This window comes from Aulonocara stuartgranti (genome assembly GCF_965226115.1).
Source record: "Aulonocara stuartgranti genome assembly, chromosome: 3".
NCBI lineage: Eukaryota > Metazoa > Chordata > Actinopteri > Cichliformes > Cichlidae > Aulonocara > Aulonocara stuartgranti.
The window spans coordinates 34,191,694-34,212,802 of record NC_138941.1 but is presented as its reverse complement, the minus strand read 5'-3'; the positions used below and the strand labels follow the sequence as shown (position 1 = coordinate 34,212,802).

Below are 21,109 nucleotides of genomic sequence, written 5' to 3'. Positions count from 1 at the left end.
TTCTACTTTTAAATACTCTAGGAACAACAAGTAGGCCTGCAGAGCGAGAGCGGAGCGCTCTAATAGGGTGATATGGTACTACAAGGTCATTAAGATAAGATGGGGCCTGATTATTTAAGACCTTGTATGTGAGGAGCAGGATTTTGAATTCAATTCTGGATTTAACAGGAAGCCAATGAAGGGAAGCCAAAACAGGAGAAATATGCTCTCTCTTTCTAGTCCCTGTCAGGACTCTTGCTGCAGCATTTTGGATTAGCTGAAGGCTTTTCAGTGAGTTTTTAATGGTCAAAGTTATGATTTTTGTATAAATATTACATATTCATACATATATATTTAAAGTTCCAACAGCTTGCAATGGCCCAAAAAGGTAACAGATCTCTGAGGCCTATTTTCCTGGCCACTAAAGTAAAAATTGCATTGCACAGATCATTATGGATTAAACAGGTGTCTGTGCATTAACAGGTGTGTCTGGTAACTGTAGCTGACTAGTGGGACTACTCTGTAAATGGCGTGGCACTTACCGTATTTTTCGGACCATAATGCGCATTAAGCAAAACATAACAGTCAGATAAGTCAAACTTTACTCATTCTTCTTGCTTCCTCCACTTCCCTACCATTCATTCATTAATGTTGAATTCTCTCACAGCTGCTCTATTCCCATGTTGTTGCAGTATATTAATGACTAACCTCGTATCGTTCTCAGTTGTTCTCCTGACTGGAGTTTGGTCCATTTACAGCATCCTGCCATGCGATTGCATTTGTCGCCAACCATCGGGAACCCTCACATTAACTTTTATTAAGTGGAAAAAAGTTAGCATTCATCCTCCAGCGTCACTGTGTTTATGTTATGCTAATATAGTTGTGTTGCTAGCGATCATGTAGCACATTATTATACACCAGCTAGCCCAACTTCAGTAACCCTACAAACCCGATAAAGATGCAACGCTGCTCATTTTATTAAAGATGAAAGAATTTAGTCAGTTTTTAACTCTCAGTGATGCCACGTCTGACTTTGGGAACTGATGCGGACGGAGTTTTGGGCCCAGATTACTCCGCGAGGCTCCTGACTACAGTAGCCGTAATGCTCCGACAAACTTACCAAAGTCGTACTAAAACATTTTTTTGACAGATTTTTGAGCATATAAAAATAAAATCGGTTCAAGCTCAGTAAGCACAACCAGAATTCATACATAAGGCGCACCAGATTATAAGGCACACTGTCGATTTTTGAGATTTTAAGTGTGCCTTATGGTGCGGAAAATATGGTACATAATGCTCTACTACTCTATTTGAGTGCTTTCTTACTACAAGGCTGATACACTCATTCACAGGCACATTCATATTAAGGCCTTTTTCTATGCCAAAGCACTTTTTAACCTAATATTGACACAATCACACTTCAGTGGGTGCATCTGTGGAAACTCAGGGTTCAGCATCAAGGATACGCTGGCATGACACAGACATGCAGATGGAACCGCCGAAGTTCCAATCAACAGGTGACCTGCTGGATAGTCTATCCTGATAGTGGATCAGAGTTATTACTTGCATGTAGGTAGTCAGAGTATAACTGGTTACTGGTGACTCCGACCAGGGTAATACTCTTTAGGGGCACAGAGAGCAGGTGCAGAACCTCCTCCCTCTAACAGTTCAAAATCCAGCCAGTGTGATTTAGTCTTTTCTTTTAAATTAGTTACCTGTCATAATATCAAACTGATTCCAAGACGTCACCGTACCAGTCAAGGTTTAGCTGATAAGCATCACCCAAGGATGCATGTCGATTTGAGTTCAATCTTTGCTTTTTTCCCTATTTCTTCTTTTGTATTTGAGGCAATTTACCTAAATAGCAGACCATTCTTTGCCTCACAGTAACTGCTGCCTGCAGTTTTATCATATCCTACAGCCATTTGTGCAAGGGAAACAATTACTTCATTTTTAAATGTAAGAAACCATAAAAAAATAAAACAATCTGGGACAATGAAAAGAAGAAAAATGTGTTTAAATATATACTTAAAGTAGAACAATAAAGGAGTTCAGTTGAGGCTGCAATCTGAAGTTGCATTCAGAACACAAAAGCAGCACACAGGGACGGCAATTCATCGAGCCTCGGGATCTGCTATTTATTTTTTATGTTCTGAGGGAAATAGTGTACAGTGCCTCAGCCATTCATACCTCAAACAGAGCAGCCTTGATGCTGAATCGAGGCAACAAGGAGACGGAACAGAAAAGGTCGACTTCTGAGGAGGTGACAGGCTGAAGGCACCTTGACAATGGGGAAAAATCAGAGCGTTCGAAATTTGTCTCTCATACGTACAGCACATGTACAGGATCGGCACACGCAGAGCTAAACGAACGTGGTGACGTATCAAATCGGACACGGGGGAATTAAAAAAAAGGCACAAAGGCATGCCCACTGTCATTCGAGTAAAAGATAATACCCTGTCTGTTCTTCGTATTTGGGCCACTTACATAACTAACTGTCATGAATTATGTAATGACCTCCATTATTAATTTTTAAATGCACCCCGCTTTGAAGCATCTATAATTGGGCATTTATATGTTTTGTGCCTTGTCTCTGCGGTATGGGCGCTCTCCGACGTGAGTTCAGTGGCAGCGAAACAAAAGCCTCAAAAGTGGAGAGCGCACACTTCGCCTCATTGCTATGTGGCTCAAGAGTACAGGCTGGATCTCTCCGATTAAAACTAAAGCAAGAAGAGGTTTCATCCTGTCACAGGGAATAAAAATGTGACACGCTGCTTTCTCTCTTTTTCTTCTCTCCCTCCCCTCCTGCTCACGGAAAGTTTCACAGAAAAATCTCGCAGACTGAGGAGAAAGCAGACTGAGGGGTGTTGACTCTGTGACAGCTGTCACGAAGCATTGTCAGCTGTTGTTAAGCCATGTGTATTTTGATAGCGCTACACTGAAGGCTTCAGCGTCTTGGAGCAGGTGTGCTAATTTACACAACAGTGAGGTTTACTCAGTAATGCCGCGCCGATGCTATAGCTGCTGTGCTTTGACACCACGTCACCGCCAAATTAGCCCGCCCGTCTCGGAACGTTCCCTCCATAAAACTGAAACTTTGAGGCAACGTTTTGGGAAAGCATTTGCAAGGCCATCATCGTAACACTAAAGCTTTTAATTAACGCCACTTTCTTTATTAAACGTATGCAGTGAGCTGCAGTGATTCACAATCAGCACTGCTCATAATTAGAGCAGAGAAGTCTCTATTGGAGTATCATGGTTAAAGCAGCATTCATGCATAATGTTAAAAGGAAGAAAAAAATCAAAACAAAACAAAGAGAGACTATTGTTAACGAGCCCCCTGGTTATCAAAAAAAAAAAAAAAAGCTAAATAAAGCTAAAGTAGCTCGCTGATACCGAGGCTGCCTGTATGAAAAGATTTGCAAAAACCAAACAAAACACATAAATGACACATGGGACTCAAACACACGACACTTCATAATCCCTAATTAGGGATGGGTATCGTTTAGGTTTTATCCGATACCAGTACCAAACTGGTACTTTTGAAATGGTGCAGGTGCTTAAATGGTGCTCGAACCGGTGCTTAATCAATGGAAAAAACACACACTTTGTCCAAAAACCTCTCATGTTTAGCTGTTTTCCACTTTTTCTTTGGTCATTTTAGCCTTTTTGGCCAGGGTGAAGGGAGCTCTGCCATCAAACAAGAAGACAGCCGCATGTAACTATGACGGTGTTTGCTAGTTCACCTTACATGCATTAATGTAATATCGTGGTTAGCCTACTCAACGTAAATTACACACGAACAACATTAAGCTACTCAAGCAGAGAAGAACGGCTGCTGCTGCCATCATCATCGTCATCATTTCTGCTACACTACTACATTTCTGCAGGGCTAGGGGCCAGGACTCTTCGGGTTCTTGGGAGATGTTGCTAACTCCGGGTCCGATACAGGCAGCACACCCGCACTCGGTGTAAGGTCTTGCCGCAAGCTATCAAATACGGTGAATTTCTCGGCTTTTAAAAAAACCGCTATGTGTTGTCAGGTGTTTCATCAGATTCGAGGTGTTACCTCCTTTGCACAGTATCAGCTTAAAGCACTTGTTGCTGGCTGCTGAGTTTGCATCTTTTGCTGTGAAGTACAGCCAGACTTTTGACCGCTTCGCCTTGGGCGTTTTTAATCTGTAGCTCTGCTCTAAAAGAACGTACGTACCTGGGCCCGCCTACTGTCCTTGGAAACGTAAAACGATTGGCTAGAATCCAAAGTGTGTGACGTCTCAAAAAAAAGAAAAGCACTGAAATAAAGCACCGTAATGTGCGCTGCTTTTCGGTCTGATTACTACCGTTTATGTCAGAAACGGTAACATAATGGCACCGGATACCGATACCCATCCCTATCCCTAACCTTGTTCCAAACCTTTGTAAGTGGAAATAAACTCAATCCCTTAAAATGGAAAATAAATGGAATAAAATTGCACTTTTTCTGTGGTGACAAATTTTACTGATCTCAGTTTCTTCTAAGAATCAATAGCCTAAATTTGCAAACAATCAGGTAGTTTTCAAAAAATAAAAACCAACCTTTTGACTATGGGGAGTTAAGACCATGCATTATACCATCTAGTCTCATAGTACACCATGACATCACTGTTTTCCACATGGGGATCATGAAAGTTTGATCAGCGTTGGCACAAAGAGAGCCTAAATACATTTTTCATTATCATTCACCATCCATCATTCATGGTAATCAGCTGCAGTCAGAAGTCTTAAAATCCACATGCGCACATATACGAAGTGGAATCTGTCGGTCCTGGCCGGCCACCCTTCCTTCCAGGAGACGTGCTGTTAATGCCCAGTGATTAACCGTTCTCCCCAAAGTGCCGTCTGCGTTTAAGTAACTGTAGCAACATTTAAAAGGAGGAAGCCAGGCTTTCTCCCCACGCAGACTGACAATGAGGGAAGACTCCTCCATCATACCATTGATCAGAAATGTGCCCGGTATTGTGAGATGCCCTTAGGCCTAATTAAATATTAAACCTTTTATTGGCTTCCACAAAGGTATTTGTAAATACATTTCATGCCAGGGAAAGCATCAAAGATTCCAAAATCCCCCTCCTGACACAAAGTTGCGGTTATTGCTGCCCCCCTGCTCCACCCAAACCATTTAGGCACATTTAGAATGATGAAAGAGGAAGGAAATTGCTGCCGATGGCTTCCAGGGGAATGGATAGTATATACATCTCAGTCTATCTGTGAGAAATTATATGTTCCTGACTTCTACGAGGTTATAAAATGAAGCCGTAAAACACTGCTATGTATAGGGTTGTATCCTAGTTTACAGTTACTGTAATTCTGATTATCAGATAAAAAGAAGAAAAAAAAAAAGGAAGAAGTCGGTTGGAGCTCGAAAGCAGACGCTGCTGGTTTGGGTGGTTGCTGCACGGAGCTGAATAACACACATGGTTTTACTGCCCCACGCCTGAAAGTAATCACAGGACGGGTGGACGCTGACTTGCAGGAGCACAGTCAGTCAGTCATAAACAACAAGTGACAGTACATTCGGCATGTCTGTCCTGACAAAGCGCTTTAATTGAGTGCCTTGCCTGACTCGAGCAGATAAATCAGGATATCCATCATCAACAGAACGGCACGCTATTAAGTCATAACCCCAGCCAAAATAAATGGAGGGAAGCGTGGTATAAAACATATATTGGCCTTCACTTGCTCGGTATATCCATAATTCACAGGCATAAATTATACTGCCTCAGCCTCACTGCTGAGTATAGCTGTCCCTCCTTGTTTGCTGGAAGGGGAGGGCGAGGGTGGGGAGGGTGAACTGAGTCAGCTGGAGCACTGTCAGAAGACACAGTGTGAAGTTCTCAGCGGCAAACAGTAGATGGAGCCCCTGGCATTGGCTTCACCTACAGCAGAAACATTACATCAGTGATTTATTCCCCCCCTGCACCCCCTCCCAGCTCCGTATCATGATCATTACACGCCATTTATGTCATTAAGGTTTTGGTGTGTGCGCTGTCTCAACAAGAGAGGTGCACAGAGCACAACACGAGTTTACTTTAACAAAAAACACACAAAAAGCTAAAAAGATCTCTGCAGCAACATATTAGCCGTAGCTGGTCGCGTGCCAATTTGCCGTATTTGTCATCCCGAATTTATGCTCCGTTTTTCCATCATACACCCTCGGGTTAGTTAGTTTCAACTTTTGACCGCTGTCCCTCTTCGTGGTCTGCGTCTGGGGCTTTTTGTTGTCATGATTTTATTCCCTGCTTCTTTTGACATATTATATAATTTCCCTTTTTTCTCCCCACTGGTGCTCGTGCTTTTTTGGCACAAATAATCAGGGCAGATATTTGCTCTGAAAGACTGCATATTGAATTAATATGCAGGATACTCCTGTTACATCAGCGAGTTAACAAAGTTGTGAATAGACATTCATCCTAATGCGATACCCTGTCTCACTCTGAATTTAATCACACGCCGGTTAGGAGTTTGAGTGTTTTTCCGTGAGGCGTCTGTGTGTCAGATGGGGCGCTAGTCTTTTTTTAAGTTGTAACATATACCTCGCCGTAAAGAGAGGAATGCGGCCTTAATAGTGAAAGAACATTGGTGCCTTGATGGTTGTTTGCCGGAGGAACACAATGGGAGATGAGCACGAGAGATGACATTTAGGAAAAAAGAAAAAAAAATGGAAGTAGTAGAAGAAAAGCAGTGTGGAAAGCTTCTGGCTTGGGCACCGAGGCATGGACGCCACTTCTCAGTGCTGATTACTGCCACAGCTGAGGAAACCTGTGGGTGTAAAGGCAAACCGATGACATTTTGAGCTTTCTTTAACAAACTCTGGATAGAGTGGGCTTGCAGCTTGTACTATACTTGGGAAACGTTGCCTGGCAAACAACAATCGAACAACCGGTGCTGCTACCTCTGCATGCGACTCTGTTCCATATGCACATACACCTCTGCACAAACTCCCGAACTCTTTGTCCTCCCGTAGAAAAAGCGTATTCACTGTCACAGCCAGACAGATCTGCACACACACACACACAGACACACACATGCATGCATAGCACAGCAGTAGAGCCAGGCCAGATTGCTGTGGCTGAAGATATGTGGTGGAATCATCAATCATAAGAGCCTCCCTCTGGTCAAATCAAGTTTGTCCTGGTGTGAACAGAACGCGATGCCAGCCGAGCAAAGACAGGCCCTCGCTGGCTGGCGGGTGCGCGGGCACGCCGGGGCCTTTCACGACATCTGGGGGCATATCAGTCTGGTGGCAGATGGATGGACGGCCGATGATTAGGGCCTCCTTAGGCCAACTGGGATGCAGCTTCCACTGGTGACAGATTTTCCTGTTCTTCAGTCCACCCTACAGCGAAATGAAAAAAAAAAACAGCTGGAGGGACGGGGAGCTCTGTACGACCAGCATCTGTTCTCCAGAAAGTGCAACTCTAAAGGAAGGCTTTAGAGTTTTTTGACTCAGCGATCTTGGTACCTGACGATTAAGGCGACCTCGAGTTGCCGTGAAAAATGTTGCCCATTCAAAGTTGGAGGCAGAATCGTGTATCTAGACCTTGAAGTGAGCCATTAAGCATGATCAGGTCCAGGTTAAATCAGTGAAAATATGAGCCTCCGACTGCCTGTTCGGCAAATTCAATCTGCCGCTGCATTCACACGAGCCTTGAGCAACAAAGCTGTTCGCACTTCTGCTCATAAAAATACAAACCAATGTAGCTCATGCACGACGGATACTGCTGCTTTACACGGAAGCTGCAGAGATGCTGAAATACCCCATGCTGTGCCCAAGTTACCAATTCCTCTCTGCATTCTGCTATTTGTCAAGGTCAACTATTTCATCGGAACTGAACGGAAATCTGGGCTATAACCATGTTTGAGCAGCAGGATTCAGGGAAATGAGAAAGCTGAAGTGCAGCTCACGAGTGTAATTGGTCTCCTGGCATCTCCACACACAGCCTGATTAACATGCCTTTGAAGCATTCCAGGCACATTTACAGACAGAACAAAGACACAGGAGATAATAATGATCAGAAATGTTAGAATTTCTACCGGTTATTGACGGACAAGGTGTTCGAACGTCTCGGACATCCACCTTTGATGTGAATTGATAGATACGCTCGGTTTCCCTTTAAGGTGCAGTTATCTTCAAAAAGCCAGACAGGATTAAAAAGAAAATGGGGCTGAGCGAGAGGAACATTAATATTAAGGTTCTGTCAGGGCAGGACAGACAGCCTTCAGTCATTGCCTTAGCTTGAAACAATCAGGAACTGGCTGAATTCTTTGAAAACGCACTAATGAGAACTGATTGATACTAGACTTCCATAGTTATACTTGGGTATAATATACTTGATCATTTATTAATTGCCTTTACCAGTGAATTCATGTAAGGATCACTGGAGGCAATATGACAGTATCCACTAAGAGACAATGAAAGAAAGTATCCCTAACAGAAGTACGACGGCTTTGATCGTTTCTTCCACCGCTTAAAGTGACCCGTGTCTTCCAGTTTTTCATTGCTAGGTTAAGGTCATTTGTTGAAGTGATGAAGTGGCAGAAGTTTCTTTTCTTTCCCCCCTCTAGCGCTATACTGTCCTTTGTGAGAACCTGGTTAAAAGTACTATACAGGCCAGTGGATTCCAGTCAGATAATATGACCATGAACGCAGTCCTTTTAAATACTAAAAAGCAGCTGCACAAAATTCCTATTTGGAAAAAATAATATGGTTCCAGTGTGGTACAGCATTGGTAGTGCTTTAGTGCTAAAATGAGCTTTAATTTCATGTTGTAACTGTCTGCTGCAAATTTGAGGGAAAGACTCAAATTTTGACAGAAAACAAAAATTCAGTTTCTTCCACTTCTCCAGCCTATCCCAGCTGCCATAAGGTGACAGACAGGTCAACGCAGACAACGCAGTGTTAATTTTGACAGAAAATTCTGATTTAGTTTTATATGATAAGATCGATCTATCTATCTATCTATCTATCTATCTATCTATCTATCTATCTATCTATCTATCTATCTATCTATCTACCTACCTACCTACCTACCTACCTACCTTCTGTGCAAAGTGTCTGAACAGAGAGCATGAGACAAATAAAGATAAATTAAAAAGTGAATCAAGCTACTTTAATACATGCCAGGAATAAAAAATATTAAGCAGAAAATTTGCATAATAGGTCCATAACATTTTGTGGGATGATTTGATGTGGATTTAGTAACACATGCCAGCAGAAACTAGAGGAGCATCTCACCATGTAATATTTATAAAGGATACAGATCTGCAAAAAATCAAAGTCATGTATGAGCCCCCCCACACCTTTTTTTCCCAAGAATGCATTCAATCAGAAAAGGCTGGAGAGGATGAATGCTCGCTTTAGCTTCACAAGGTCACACAGCTACACACTTTTGCACTTAAAGGTGCCTGATTCAACCACCGAGCTCTGATGTTGGACACTGCGCAGTTCCACTGGAGCAGCTCGCTCAGTTCAATGAGTTCTGCTCGATGGCATTTTTACGTTCGCTATTGAAGGGTAGTAGTGTCTGCCATTGATTTCCTCCATCCACAGGTCCAGAAATACCACACCAACGAGCAGTGTTTAAGCTATTATTTTTCAGACTGATTCATCAAAGAATGACAAAGGGTCACTGTGTGCTTCTTTACAAATTAGTTCCAAATTCACTTTAGCTTTCTCTACCTTTTCTTTCGTGTATTGTCTGTGTTGTTTCAACAGTCTTTGTACTAAATGTCATCTTACACCTTGGGTGGCAGATGCCCTGCACAACGTGGAAATTAATCAGAGCAACAGCAATTATCTGATCTTAGGCCTGGTTTTAATTTAGCTTTAAAATGACATCAAGTATAGTTAGTGAATTCGGCTGCATAGAGAAAATACTCCCTAAAAGACAATAGCACTGTAATCACAAACCCAATCAGCGTGACATTAACATCCAACAAGCCATTATCACAAACACATTTGGTCATAAAATAGTGTTTGTAATAAACAGTGTGGGAAGTTTTTTGTGCTTGTGAAATAAAGTTTTCTTCACCTGCAGGGTGTGCCGCAGTCCTTGCCCAAATAAGATATGCAGCAAACTATGCAGCTCTCCTTAATGCACCATTGATGTCATACCCATGTTTTTATGACAGCACATGTACATAGCAACATCAGGAGGAAGGAGCACAGGAAGACCTACTGAGGGCTTAGAGAGGAGCTGGAGAAGATGTGGAAGGTGGAGGCAACAGATTCAAGGACTGTGTCAAAGGTCTGTACTAAAGTTTGGACCCAAATGCAAACAAAAAAGTCTGTTTTTTCAAAAGTAAAAATTTATTAAACTCGATGGTCTGAATGAACAGAGGGGTGCAAAAATCGAGCGTCCTTTCAGTGGAGAGAGTCCACCTAAAGAGAGGGAAAGGCGGATTAATTCAGGCCATATGAACACAAAGTAGGAGTAGGTATTTTTAGATGTGTGATTTAAATTGAATTGCTTAATTTGAGGAGCAAAAGTCAGTGGTTTAAGGGGGGGAAGCAGCTAGTGAGTATCCGAAAGCGGAGTACTGGAAGTGAAAAATGTCCATCCTTTCCCTTTTTCCAGAGTACCGAGGAGTGGTGTGAGCAGGAGGACAGGCAGGTAAGTGCCCAGCAAGAAACAAGATGACCGAGTTGACCAGGGTCAGGAAACCAGGTAAACAACAGGTGAATAGTGGGTACTGATCCAAGAATGTGAATTACTGGAGACTGAAGGAAGCCTAGTGTTAACTTAAGGTGGAGAGTTGAAGTATGAGCTAGTCCTATGTACTGGTTGGCAATTGCTGCCTATGCGAGGCAAAAGCGGGAAACCTGGAACTCTGCCCTGAAGGAAGGAACTTGGACTAAGGGATCGGGAAATAGACCACAAAACCATAACAACCATGATGAGTGCTATCTGAGATCTCTGTCCAGGAGAGTGCAATCCTAGGACAGGAACCTCAAGCTCGAAGGATAAAGAGTGCTCACAGAGCATCTATAAAACGCTGGTCTTCCTATTTGTATATGTGTGACATCATATTTTCGCTATCTGAACACTCCACCGGTGGAGCTTTGTTACATAATCACGGAAAATTACTGTGGAGTTTTAAAGTCGTTACTTTCTTTCCAAAAACACTTCGAATCAGATCAAGGCAGAAAATGAGGTTAACTCCTCTTTGAGCACCATCCAGTTTAAGCCAGATCTGTTTTCATCCAAACTCTCACAGTATATATATCCTTGGGAGTACAAGTGCTCCTCTTCTTTTGCATGCATATTCAAATAGAGAGGAAAAGAAAGAGGGTAAACAATTAAAGAGACACTGTGCATACTTCTGAATCTGGAGCACTACTCTGTTGAAAGAAGGGAATTAATGTAATACCATATCACACCCTGCTGTAGTACTCTACCGTCACACAGAAAGTGCTAAACTGCAGATGAACGCATGTTGGAATCTGCATAGTGCAAAGCATGTTTAAAGAATCGTATGTCCTTCACCCTTCTGGGACACAACATTATGCTAACAGGACGTCTAATCACAATTACGTCAGAATTAATGAACCTGTTATTTCATCGCGGAGTCACAGCGAGTGCTTCCTCTTGTATTGCTTTCATATTGCTTCCAATATTTTTCTAAATTAAAGTGTGGCTAAGCTGATTATGTCATGACAAACTGCCGCTCCTGGCTGCAGGTCATTAGCTTCACTGTCTAGGAGGTCACATGTGGGGTGTTTAAATTTTTTGTTGTTCAGAGTTCAATAGATGATTTAATTTGTTGCCTTGGAGAAAGAGTTAATTAGATAATGTCATCACCACAGTGCGAGCCGCACTTTGGTGATGACTGATGCACTTAGCAGTCTTAAACTTAAATTCAGGTTATTATATTACTTTAAAATGTATAGACTCTCCAGACATTTTATTAGATACACCAGATTAGATCATTTTTGAGCTTCTCAACTTCCTTAAATCTTCCTGGTACAAATTCTGGAAACATTCAAAAGACAATTTGGTCCACGTTGACGCGACAGCATCATGCAGTTGTTACAAATTTCTCTGCTGCACATCCATTATGCAAATCTTCTGTTCCACCACATCCCAAAGGTGCTCTATTGTGTTGACTTTCAACTGTCGAGGTCGTCTAAGTACAGAGAGCTCATTGTCATGTTTGCAAAGCCAGTTTGAGATGATTTAAGCTTTGTGACACGACACATCATGCATGTAAGCACGGGTATACAGTAGCCATAAATGGACGCACATCAGCAGCAGCAATACTCAGGTAGGCCGTAGCACTGAAGTGATGCACAGCTGGTACTAAGTGGACTCAAGTGTGCAAAGAAGATATCTCCTACACCATTACACCACTTCCACCAGACTGAACCATTTATACAAAGCAGGAAGTATCCATGAATTCATGTTGCTTCCACTAAATCCTGACCTCACCGTCCAAATATCACAGCAGAAAAAACAGCAGAAGCTAATAAGAGTGTCACGTGGTGTAGTCTTACCTTCACTCCCCATTCTAATGCTTAATTTAAACTTCTGTCCTGATTATGTCTAAATACCTAAATGCATTGAATTACTGTTTTATGATTGGTCAATTAGATATATGCGTTGAACAGGTGAGTGTATATAGGTAAAATTTGCATGTGTATTGATTTGAACCCATTACTAATCTCGCTAGAGCCTTAATTTCCCTGACATTACTAGTTATTCTTTTTCTCAGCGGGGTGACAGCCAATCATAATTAACATCTTAACTGAGCATTACATACTTAATAACAGCTTTGATTATCACCACCTGTGTGACCTATGTTGAATCAGCAGGTAGGAAGAAGTACAATAACAAATCTGTCAAGATGAAGGCACTTAAGAGCTAGTGAATATGGAGGATTAAACTATATATATATATATATATATATATATATATATATATATACATAAATTAGTTGGAACAGTTGCTATAAATAGTTAAATTCTGCCTGTTGAATAGATGTGTGTTTTTGTATAACGCAGTACTCTGTTCCACAGCCTGTTTGTTGGCCATATGGGTACACAGAGAGGGGGTTCTGTTTCTGCTTCACCCAAAATGTGTCCAAAAAGAGAAGAAGAAGAAAGAAAAAAGAGAGAAGTGAGTGATTCATCACATTCTGCTTCTTTGTTGGTACAAATGAAGGCAACGCTTTTGAAGTCACTTATGAGTTTGTAATTCCCAAACTGAGGACAGTTTGAGTCGATTTTTTAACTGTTCAAACAGCAGTCTGAACAACTGACATGAAGAGAGAGCAAATACCAGCAAACCACATATAAAAAAGGAAGCCCCCAACAGCTATTGATGTCTTTGAACAAATTCTTAAAAGAAAAAAAAACAACTATATTTTTTGAGCACAGCTGGCCCGAATATATCTGAGCAGCAGTCCAGTTGCAGTGTTACTACCTGGATGTGTCGGTGTAATTTCCAGGTGAGAGAAACCTCACCATACAAATGGACAAACCTTTGGGCGGCCTTGTGACTTTCCCGTATCTTCTTCAATATTTGACGAGGTCAACATTTTCTTTTTGTTTCACGGTCAATAAGGCATCAAAATATCAGACAACATTTTACTCCAACGTCGTCTAGCTAACGCAGCTTCCGTCTCGAGGCGCTGTCAGTTCTTGGGGAGCTTTTATGCTACAGATCAAAGCATTGCAAAGCTTCTGTTTTTACCTGACTGCATAAAAGATCAAGGCATATAATGAGGCAGCCTGAAAGGTGATAGTTCAGAAGATGAAAGTATTGGCTGCTTTGGGCATGTCAAAGAGATGCATACCATTCTGAAATGTTACATTCTTCCGTTGCTATAATGATCACGATTATGATTAATTGCATAATATGCACTTGATCTCTGCTCACCTTCATTACATTATCTAATACCTACATGTGCCACCTTATGTGGGATATTTTCAGTGTGTGTGTTCCTAATATGCTGCATATAAAAGGATTTTTATGCTTGTTAGGTGATATCATCATCTTTAAATAGTCGTCAGTGCACAATTATAGCTATCGGCTCTCTGAAAGGTTGTGTTGAAGGTGTGTAGGTGGGGATGTTCTTGCCATGTATGGAGTTAAAAAGTTTCCAATACTGAGAAGAAAAAGAAGAAGAAGAAATAACTGAATATTGCAAAATTTTACTTTTAATAGAGTTTTTTTCCTTTTTGTTTTCAAACTATTTCCCCCCCAAAAGATTAATTATTTAATTGAAGCTTTTTTAAAAATGTATTTTTTGCTTTGTTTACAAGGTCATTTTACCTACATGCTTGTGTTAAAAAAAAGTCATGAAAAACTAGGAAAAATTTGCATTGAATTTTTCATATTTGGTAACGGATTGCAAGCAGTTGCATTTACCAACTGGACTGCCAGAGTTTAAACATGCAGTGGCTTCAACCTTTTGATGAAGGCATTGCATACGTTACCTCTGAGTGGAGGCAATCTGTCTACAATCGCACTCTAATTTAGACTGACTGTAGTCTCAAACATACCTGCAAAACGTTGCAAATACCTGCCGTACTCTGCACCAAAGAGTGCACTTGTCTGTTTGCAACAGGGGACTCAGCTCAGCTGGTTTTCAGCTTGTTGTACTCTTGTTATATCTCTACATGAAAGCAAGGTTGATTTTGCAGTTACACTGCTGTCCTGCAGCAACCATGTCACTATTTCGGAGGAATTTCTGAATTCCCGTTTTTGAATCTGTGAAGTTCTGTCCGAACGGTTAATGGTTGTCTGAACACAAATAGATTGCATGTAATTACCAACTTAATCCCATCCAATCACAAACTGATGCAGACTAATTCCATCTTATTGCCATTTTAGTGATGTCTTAATGCACCAAAGTTAGATTGAAGACAGTAAGTGGTTGTAGAGCAACTATTTTAAAGGCAATGAGACAACAAGTTCATTGCACACAATCATTTTCGTTCACAATAATTTTGGTCATGGAGCGGTCTCCAACCACTGTTTACTCTAGTATAAGTCTAATATTATGTATATTGTATCTTATCCAATAGAGATCAGTGTATTTTTCAGTATCAAAATCAGAGAAACTTTATTAATCCCAGAGCGATATTGAGTTTTCATAGCAGCAAATATACAATAAACAAGCACTCATATAAAATAAGTGTAGAAACAGAGATATTGACAGAAAAATATTAAAATAAATAGAGATGTAGGTATAAATATAAATGGACAAGTATGTGTGCAAATACATGTCGTAGGTTCTTGGGTATAAATTAATCAATAAGTAAATACATTTTTAATTCAAGTGTACCAAAGGCAGCTCTGAATAACTTAAATTTAACTTAGAACTAACATCAGTATGAGACAGACAAAAATCTTGGCTGAAGAATCTCAAAGTCTACAAGTTACCAGCTAGTTAGGTAGCAAAGGGTGCCTTGGTAGATAAATGGTTTAATACCGACTCGATGTACTATTATTATTTAGCTGCAAAACTCATTCAATATACGCGTAAAATACTGACGCATGTGGCAAATCGTCGGTGTGTTACCTGTTCGGTAACAGGTAACACACCTGGAATGGACGGCTGGAGCCTCTGCTCTAAGCGTGTGTTAGTGGCATGCTATTGGATTCAACTGGGAACCCGGAGCGTCTCGTAAGGATGTGGAAGGGTACCTTTCGCGTAACTATGAGACGCCTTAGGTTGAGACAAATCGTCGGTATGTTACGTGTTGGGAATGAGAATGCTCTGGTCAAGAAATCATTAATCCCAGCTGCTATGAACACTATTAGCAATTCATAATAAAGTTTAGATGTGTATGTATACATGCAGAGATATATGTATGTATTTGCGCATGTGCTTTTATTTTTTCTGTTTTATTTGTTTACAATGAGAGCCACGAAGTCTGACTGCGAATTACTTTGATATTACTGTTCAGGTAAAAGGACTTTACCAGGTGTTTAAGTTGCTAGCATATATAAGAAAGAGGGTTGCTAGTTAAGCAAATGTTGATAACAATGCTCTTGTACAAAGAGACTGTGAAATAAAACAGGCTTTGGCAAGAGGTGAAAATCCTGGAAAAAAACAATTAACTAATGACAGTGTTATAAATTGTTAAATGATAATAGGATGGTATAAAACACAAAAACAAAATCAAAACGTAATCAGATAACCTCCATAATTAGAGTCATATAGCATGTTACGGTTGCTGAGCTAATCTAGTTATTATAGCTGATCCCTGGAAGCGATAATAACACGGGACACTATAATCTGTCAGGCACCTCACAGCGATTTAATTCTAATGGGTCATCAATACAGTAAACAAAATAAATCTGTAGGCTACTGTTAGTCGTGCAAAGTGAAGGAAGACAGCCGACGAGATCGTAGCGCTTCATTTTCACTTAAACCCCTGTGGCTGGGTGGTTTGGGAACTATTTAAACGTTCCCCCAAGCACCATAAAGTTGTCACTCTAAAGTCAAATACGACATGAAACCATTGAGAAGATGTTTTGTGAGCAACTGATTTCCAAACGTCCTCCATTTAGTTCAATCAAAGTACATAAATGCATGTTTTATCCGCCATTGCCTCTGGGATTACAAAATGAAAACTGATAATGTCAAGTACAGTAGACAAAACAGAAGGTGGTCACAACAAATATAATAGAAAGTTTTAAAAAAGGTGTTTGTGCTGCTACATCTATAAATCTCAGAGACTTACAGGTCAGTCAGTGACCTCTCCTTGTGTTTGAGAACAATGATTAAAAATCCCGCAATTATCCGTGTGGTTTGAAACCCAGCAGGGTTCTAATTTGAATCTAATAATGCTCGCACCCCTATGACTAATTCTGTGAAGGACGCAGCAACACACTCAAAATTTACATTACTGCCAAGAGTCTAAGCACCCACATTGCTTCTTCAGGGTGTTGGAAAAGAATAGCTCAATTGAGGAGGGCCATCTGGAGGAGGCATTACAGTTAAGACCATACCAATAACAATAGACCATACCAATATGATGTAATGTCAGAGACTGTCTGGTACAAAGTCTATTACAAGGCGCATTATCATATCTTTTAAACACATGTATAGCATTGCAAAATGAATGTGTATCCCACTGAATATAATATGTTTCGGATTAAATCACAGGTAGCTTAAAGCGATAGCTCATGTAGAGTAGAGTAGTTCTTAATTCCCTCCATCACTCATCATGCTAAGGGAGGGACGGGACTACAAGGTCAGGAAAATGTGTCAAAAGAAATCTGGTGCATACAGCCATCGGGGATTCTGTTTCAACAAAAACACCAAAACACGTCAGTCTTTGAAGGAAACAGTTTTTGAGTATTTGAGTATATTTATTATACATGTGTATATTTTTAAATTTTCAAACACAGGACATGCATATCAAAGGATTTTTTGAGAAACTTCATCCCCACTTGCAGAACAATTGAGCACAATTGCAGAGGAAAAGACAGCCGCTCATGAAGGACAAAGGAAATGTACGTATGCCTGGAGGGAACATATTTAGAAATACCCTTCAACTACAACAGGGGCAGGCAACTCCGGGCCTCAAGTGCAGCTGATTCAAATAGCTAAATTACCTCAACATGTCTCGAAGGTCTCCAGAGGCCTGGTAATGAACTAATCATTTGATTCAGGTGTGTTGAATCAATTCAGGGTGATATCTGAAACCTCCAGGACTCCGGCCCTTGAAGCCTGGAGTTGCCCACCCCTGATCTACAATCTATAGCGTGCGAATGGCAATAGCACACTTCTGGCTAATTTAAGTTATATGTGAAGGGACATCTCAGGCCTCTGTGTATTGAGTTTGCATGTTGGCCCAGATCTGCATAGGGTTCCTGCACCCTGCAGTCCAAGGACATGCTTGAAGGTTAACAGTGTTCTTTATTGACCGTCAGTGTAGAAGCGAGAGAATGTGGTCGACCGTTTCTGCGTGTTGACCCTGTGATCGACTGGTGACCCCGCCTCTCGCTCTATGACAGCTCAGATAGGCTCCAGCACCCACCATCCCTGGGACTCTAAGTTGGTAAATGGTGAAGAAAATGAATTAACCTTTGGGGTTTATTGTATTTCTCGTATGTATTATGTTAAGATCGGTGGGAATTATGTCATTATGTGTCCCCCTCCCGTCTTTAACGTTGATAATCTAGTCCAGTATTTACTTCAGCTGTTACTTAACCAATTAACCTATTAACCAATACCAACCTGCTATATGTCAGCTGGTTTACCTATGAAGATGTGATTGGTTAATTGGAATTATTTTTCTATTTTTCCTGTTTCCTGTCCTTTATTTAGCACAAATTGCATTATGTGTTACTATGACCCTGATGAAGGCCACAAACCGAAACGTGTTGGTCAGTTAACAAAGTTGTTCCTCTTTACTTTTAAGTGTTGCTGGAGTCCCTGCATTGCTAGTTTCTCATCCGTCTCCATGCACCTTGGAAGTAGGTGAAGTTGTGCCAGAAATTTTTTGCTGGGTTTAGTCGAGCAGACAAGTTTACGTTACATGGAAACCATTCACAGGTGGAAGTACAAGCACCAAAATTAGTACGTAAACTTTTTTATGATTCAGTTTTTTACTAAGCTTATTAGACTTTTGAAAAAACAAGACAGTGGTCATCAGAGCTAAAGAAAGAGTGAAGAACTCTACATGCTTTAAATACATGAAATACATGAATTTCTTTGAGCTGCAGAGGTTAGATGTCCTGAACCAGCTGAATGATTTATAGTGCTATCAAAGGGGTAAAAGCGTTGACCTGCAATTGTCATCGACCCGTCTGAGCCACATGTATCATTTGTGTCACTGCACATATTTTGTTTTCCTTGAAACAAATGAGCTCCAACGAAGTTCTGAAGTTATCTACTCTTCTAGTTAGATTTTTTCGACTTATCCTTCATTAGTTTTTCATCAAAGCGACGTGAACATTTTACTTAAACCTGATTAATTTGGCTCTACAGTTATTAACACCATGACTGATTCACACCGTTCCAAACTGACTCACAGTCATGAGTGACGTGCTGGTATTATGCTAACTAGCTAGCTGATGCCTCTATTGTAACTGACTTTCTTTAGCTAATATCAGCTTCGCGGTGTTAATGGAGGAGCTTTTTTACAGCCCTGGAGGTTTTAAAGCACTACTTGGGTGAAAACTTAAAGCTATAATGTGCCGTGCTTAAAATCAAACTGGGGTATTTAAATAACTGTGCTCACCAGCTGTCAGAAGATGGCATTTAGCACAACCCTCAACTGTCGACTTCTCTGAGTAGGCAATTTGGAAACAAAGAGCGAATCCACGCCACTTGCCGTGACAAACCAGCTTCGTTCAAATTCTTTTAACTACTAATGACACTTTCTCCATGGGACAGAAAGCCTACATGAAGTATGGAAAACCCATCTGCTCCCTCGAGGAGTTTGTTCAATCTGTAGTCTCCTCTGTCATCTATTCTCGCTCCATTTCTGTCAGGACAGAAACACACAGAGCTCTGATGATATGACAACACTTTCTTCTCATTTGGCAAATGAATGGAGTCAGTAAACATGGTACGCCTTCCCGTTCAGCGGCTTTGAAGATTTGCTACTTCTTCTCTGTAAAACATTAACACTACAGGTTTTTACCATGCCTATCAGTCTTTTATATATGAGATGCACCACAAAGGTTCAAGACGAAAAAAAAGAAAAAGCAGAGCAATAATAAGATCTGGGAACTCCCTTTTCATAAATGTGTAGCCAGAGGAAAAGTAGCAGGAAACGGCTTTAGGAAGACACAATTATGTGCAACACAAGTGATGATGACAATAAAAAGATGAGAGAAAAAGCAGACCAGTAAAAAGAACAGTGCTGTTGCTGCGGTGTTTTTAAAAAAAATTAAATTAAATTAATTTATTTATTTCACAGCTGCAATAAAATTACCCAAGAACAGCGTTAAGATAAACAAATACATCATTTTACTCATTAGCATTTGAGGTTTTGAACATGTAAATGTCGATGCAGACGGCAGTTGTATGTGCTATAGTAATTTAATTTGTACTTTCAATTGCGCCTCTGAATACCTGGAAAAACCTGAATTCTGCTGCAGCTCAAAAAGCAGACAGAGAGCAAAGCTTTATGCCCTTATGTGCCAACTTTTTGATAAGCACAAAGAGACATCTTAACCACTTGTCAGTCAGCTATCGTAGCAGCAGGCCCAGAAGACAGGCAGGCCAGCAAAACAAACAACCAACACTCCTCTATCTAACCTATCTCAGAATAAATGGACAAAAGCAGCGAGGGAGGCAATAACCAGACTACTAAGCCTGCTCTGCCCACACCAGCAAACCAGCCAATTCAGCTTCAAGACACCCAAATGATATTGCATATGTGGAGGCTTGGCCCAGCCGAGTGTAAATAAGCATTTCCACGCTCAGCATTGGGTGTATAACATGGTGTCAGGTAGCTACAATGAATGTAGAGAGGCAGAAAGAGCAATCAGCCAACCTTCGCCTTGCTGAGATGGAGGGCCACAGCCGCACACACAAACAACCAATCACCACGGGACAGTGATTGATGCCTCATCCCGCTTTGAAATCTATCACCCCGACCAAGTGGCTGTCGAGAGCTCGCTTGACAGATTGTTAAACATAGCTTAATATGCATCACTCGGGCAAATAGTTCATTAATTCTTTATTATGTGGACTTGTGTGGTGAAAGCCATTGTCCAGGCCTGTATTTAATACACAAAGTGCTTTTGTGCCCGTAAGTGACGGCATTTTCCGTTTTGTTTGATCGCTCCTAATTTCATTTCTGATGCTTAAAAATCCCAAAGTGTAGCGTCCGTCTCACGCGGCACTAATTTAATTGTATTGTCTCGTAACAAAGTGGGTACAAAGGGAAGCGGGCGCATGATGCGCGGTGTCATGAGGATATCTGGCTGCAACACTTCATTTGCAAAAATCCAATTCGGCTCTACTTGCGAGCGTGGTGAGGCAACAGTTTGGTTTATTCTTAGATCTGTGAAATCACGTTGCATCTCGCCAGTGCCATTTATGCTACCTCACCGCACCCTTTAAAGTTAACTGCAAGACTGTGAAGAACACAGGCAGTCACTGTCTCCTTGCCAGGATC

At 41.0% G+C, this 21,109-nt stretch overlaps 1 protein-coding gene across 2 annotated transcripts in view; it reads left to right on the top strand.

The window, feature by feature from the left end:
* Positions 1 to 21,109, top strand: part of LOC309701946 (uncharacterized protein) — a gene marked incomplete at its 5' end in the record, with an annotated part of 106,523 nt that overhangs the window by 36,008 nt on the left and 49,406 nt on the right. For both annotated transcript variants that reach the window (XR_014275316.1, XM_082526293.1), the window contains 2 exons: positions 10,596 to 10,631; positions 13,034 to 13,133. Coding sequence is in view for 1 of the 2 variants with exons in the window: in XM_082526293.1 (XP_082382419.1) it covers positions 10,596 to 10,631; positions 13,034 to 13,133 (136 nt within the window). The remainder of the gene's footprint in view (positions 1 to 10,595; positions 10,632 to 13,033; positions 13,134 to 21,109) is intronic.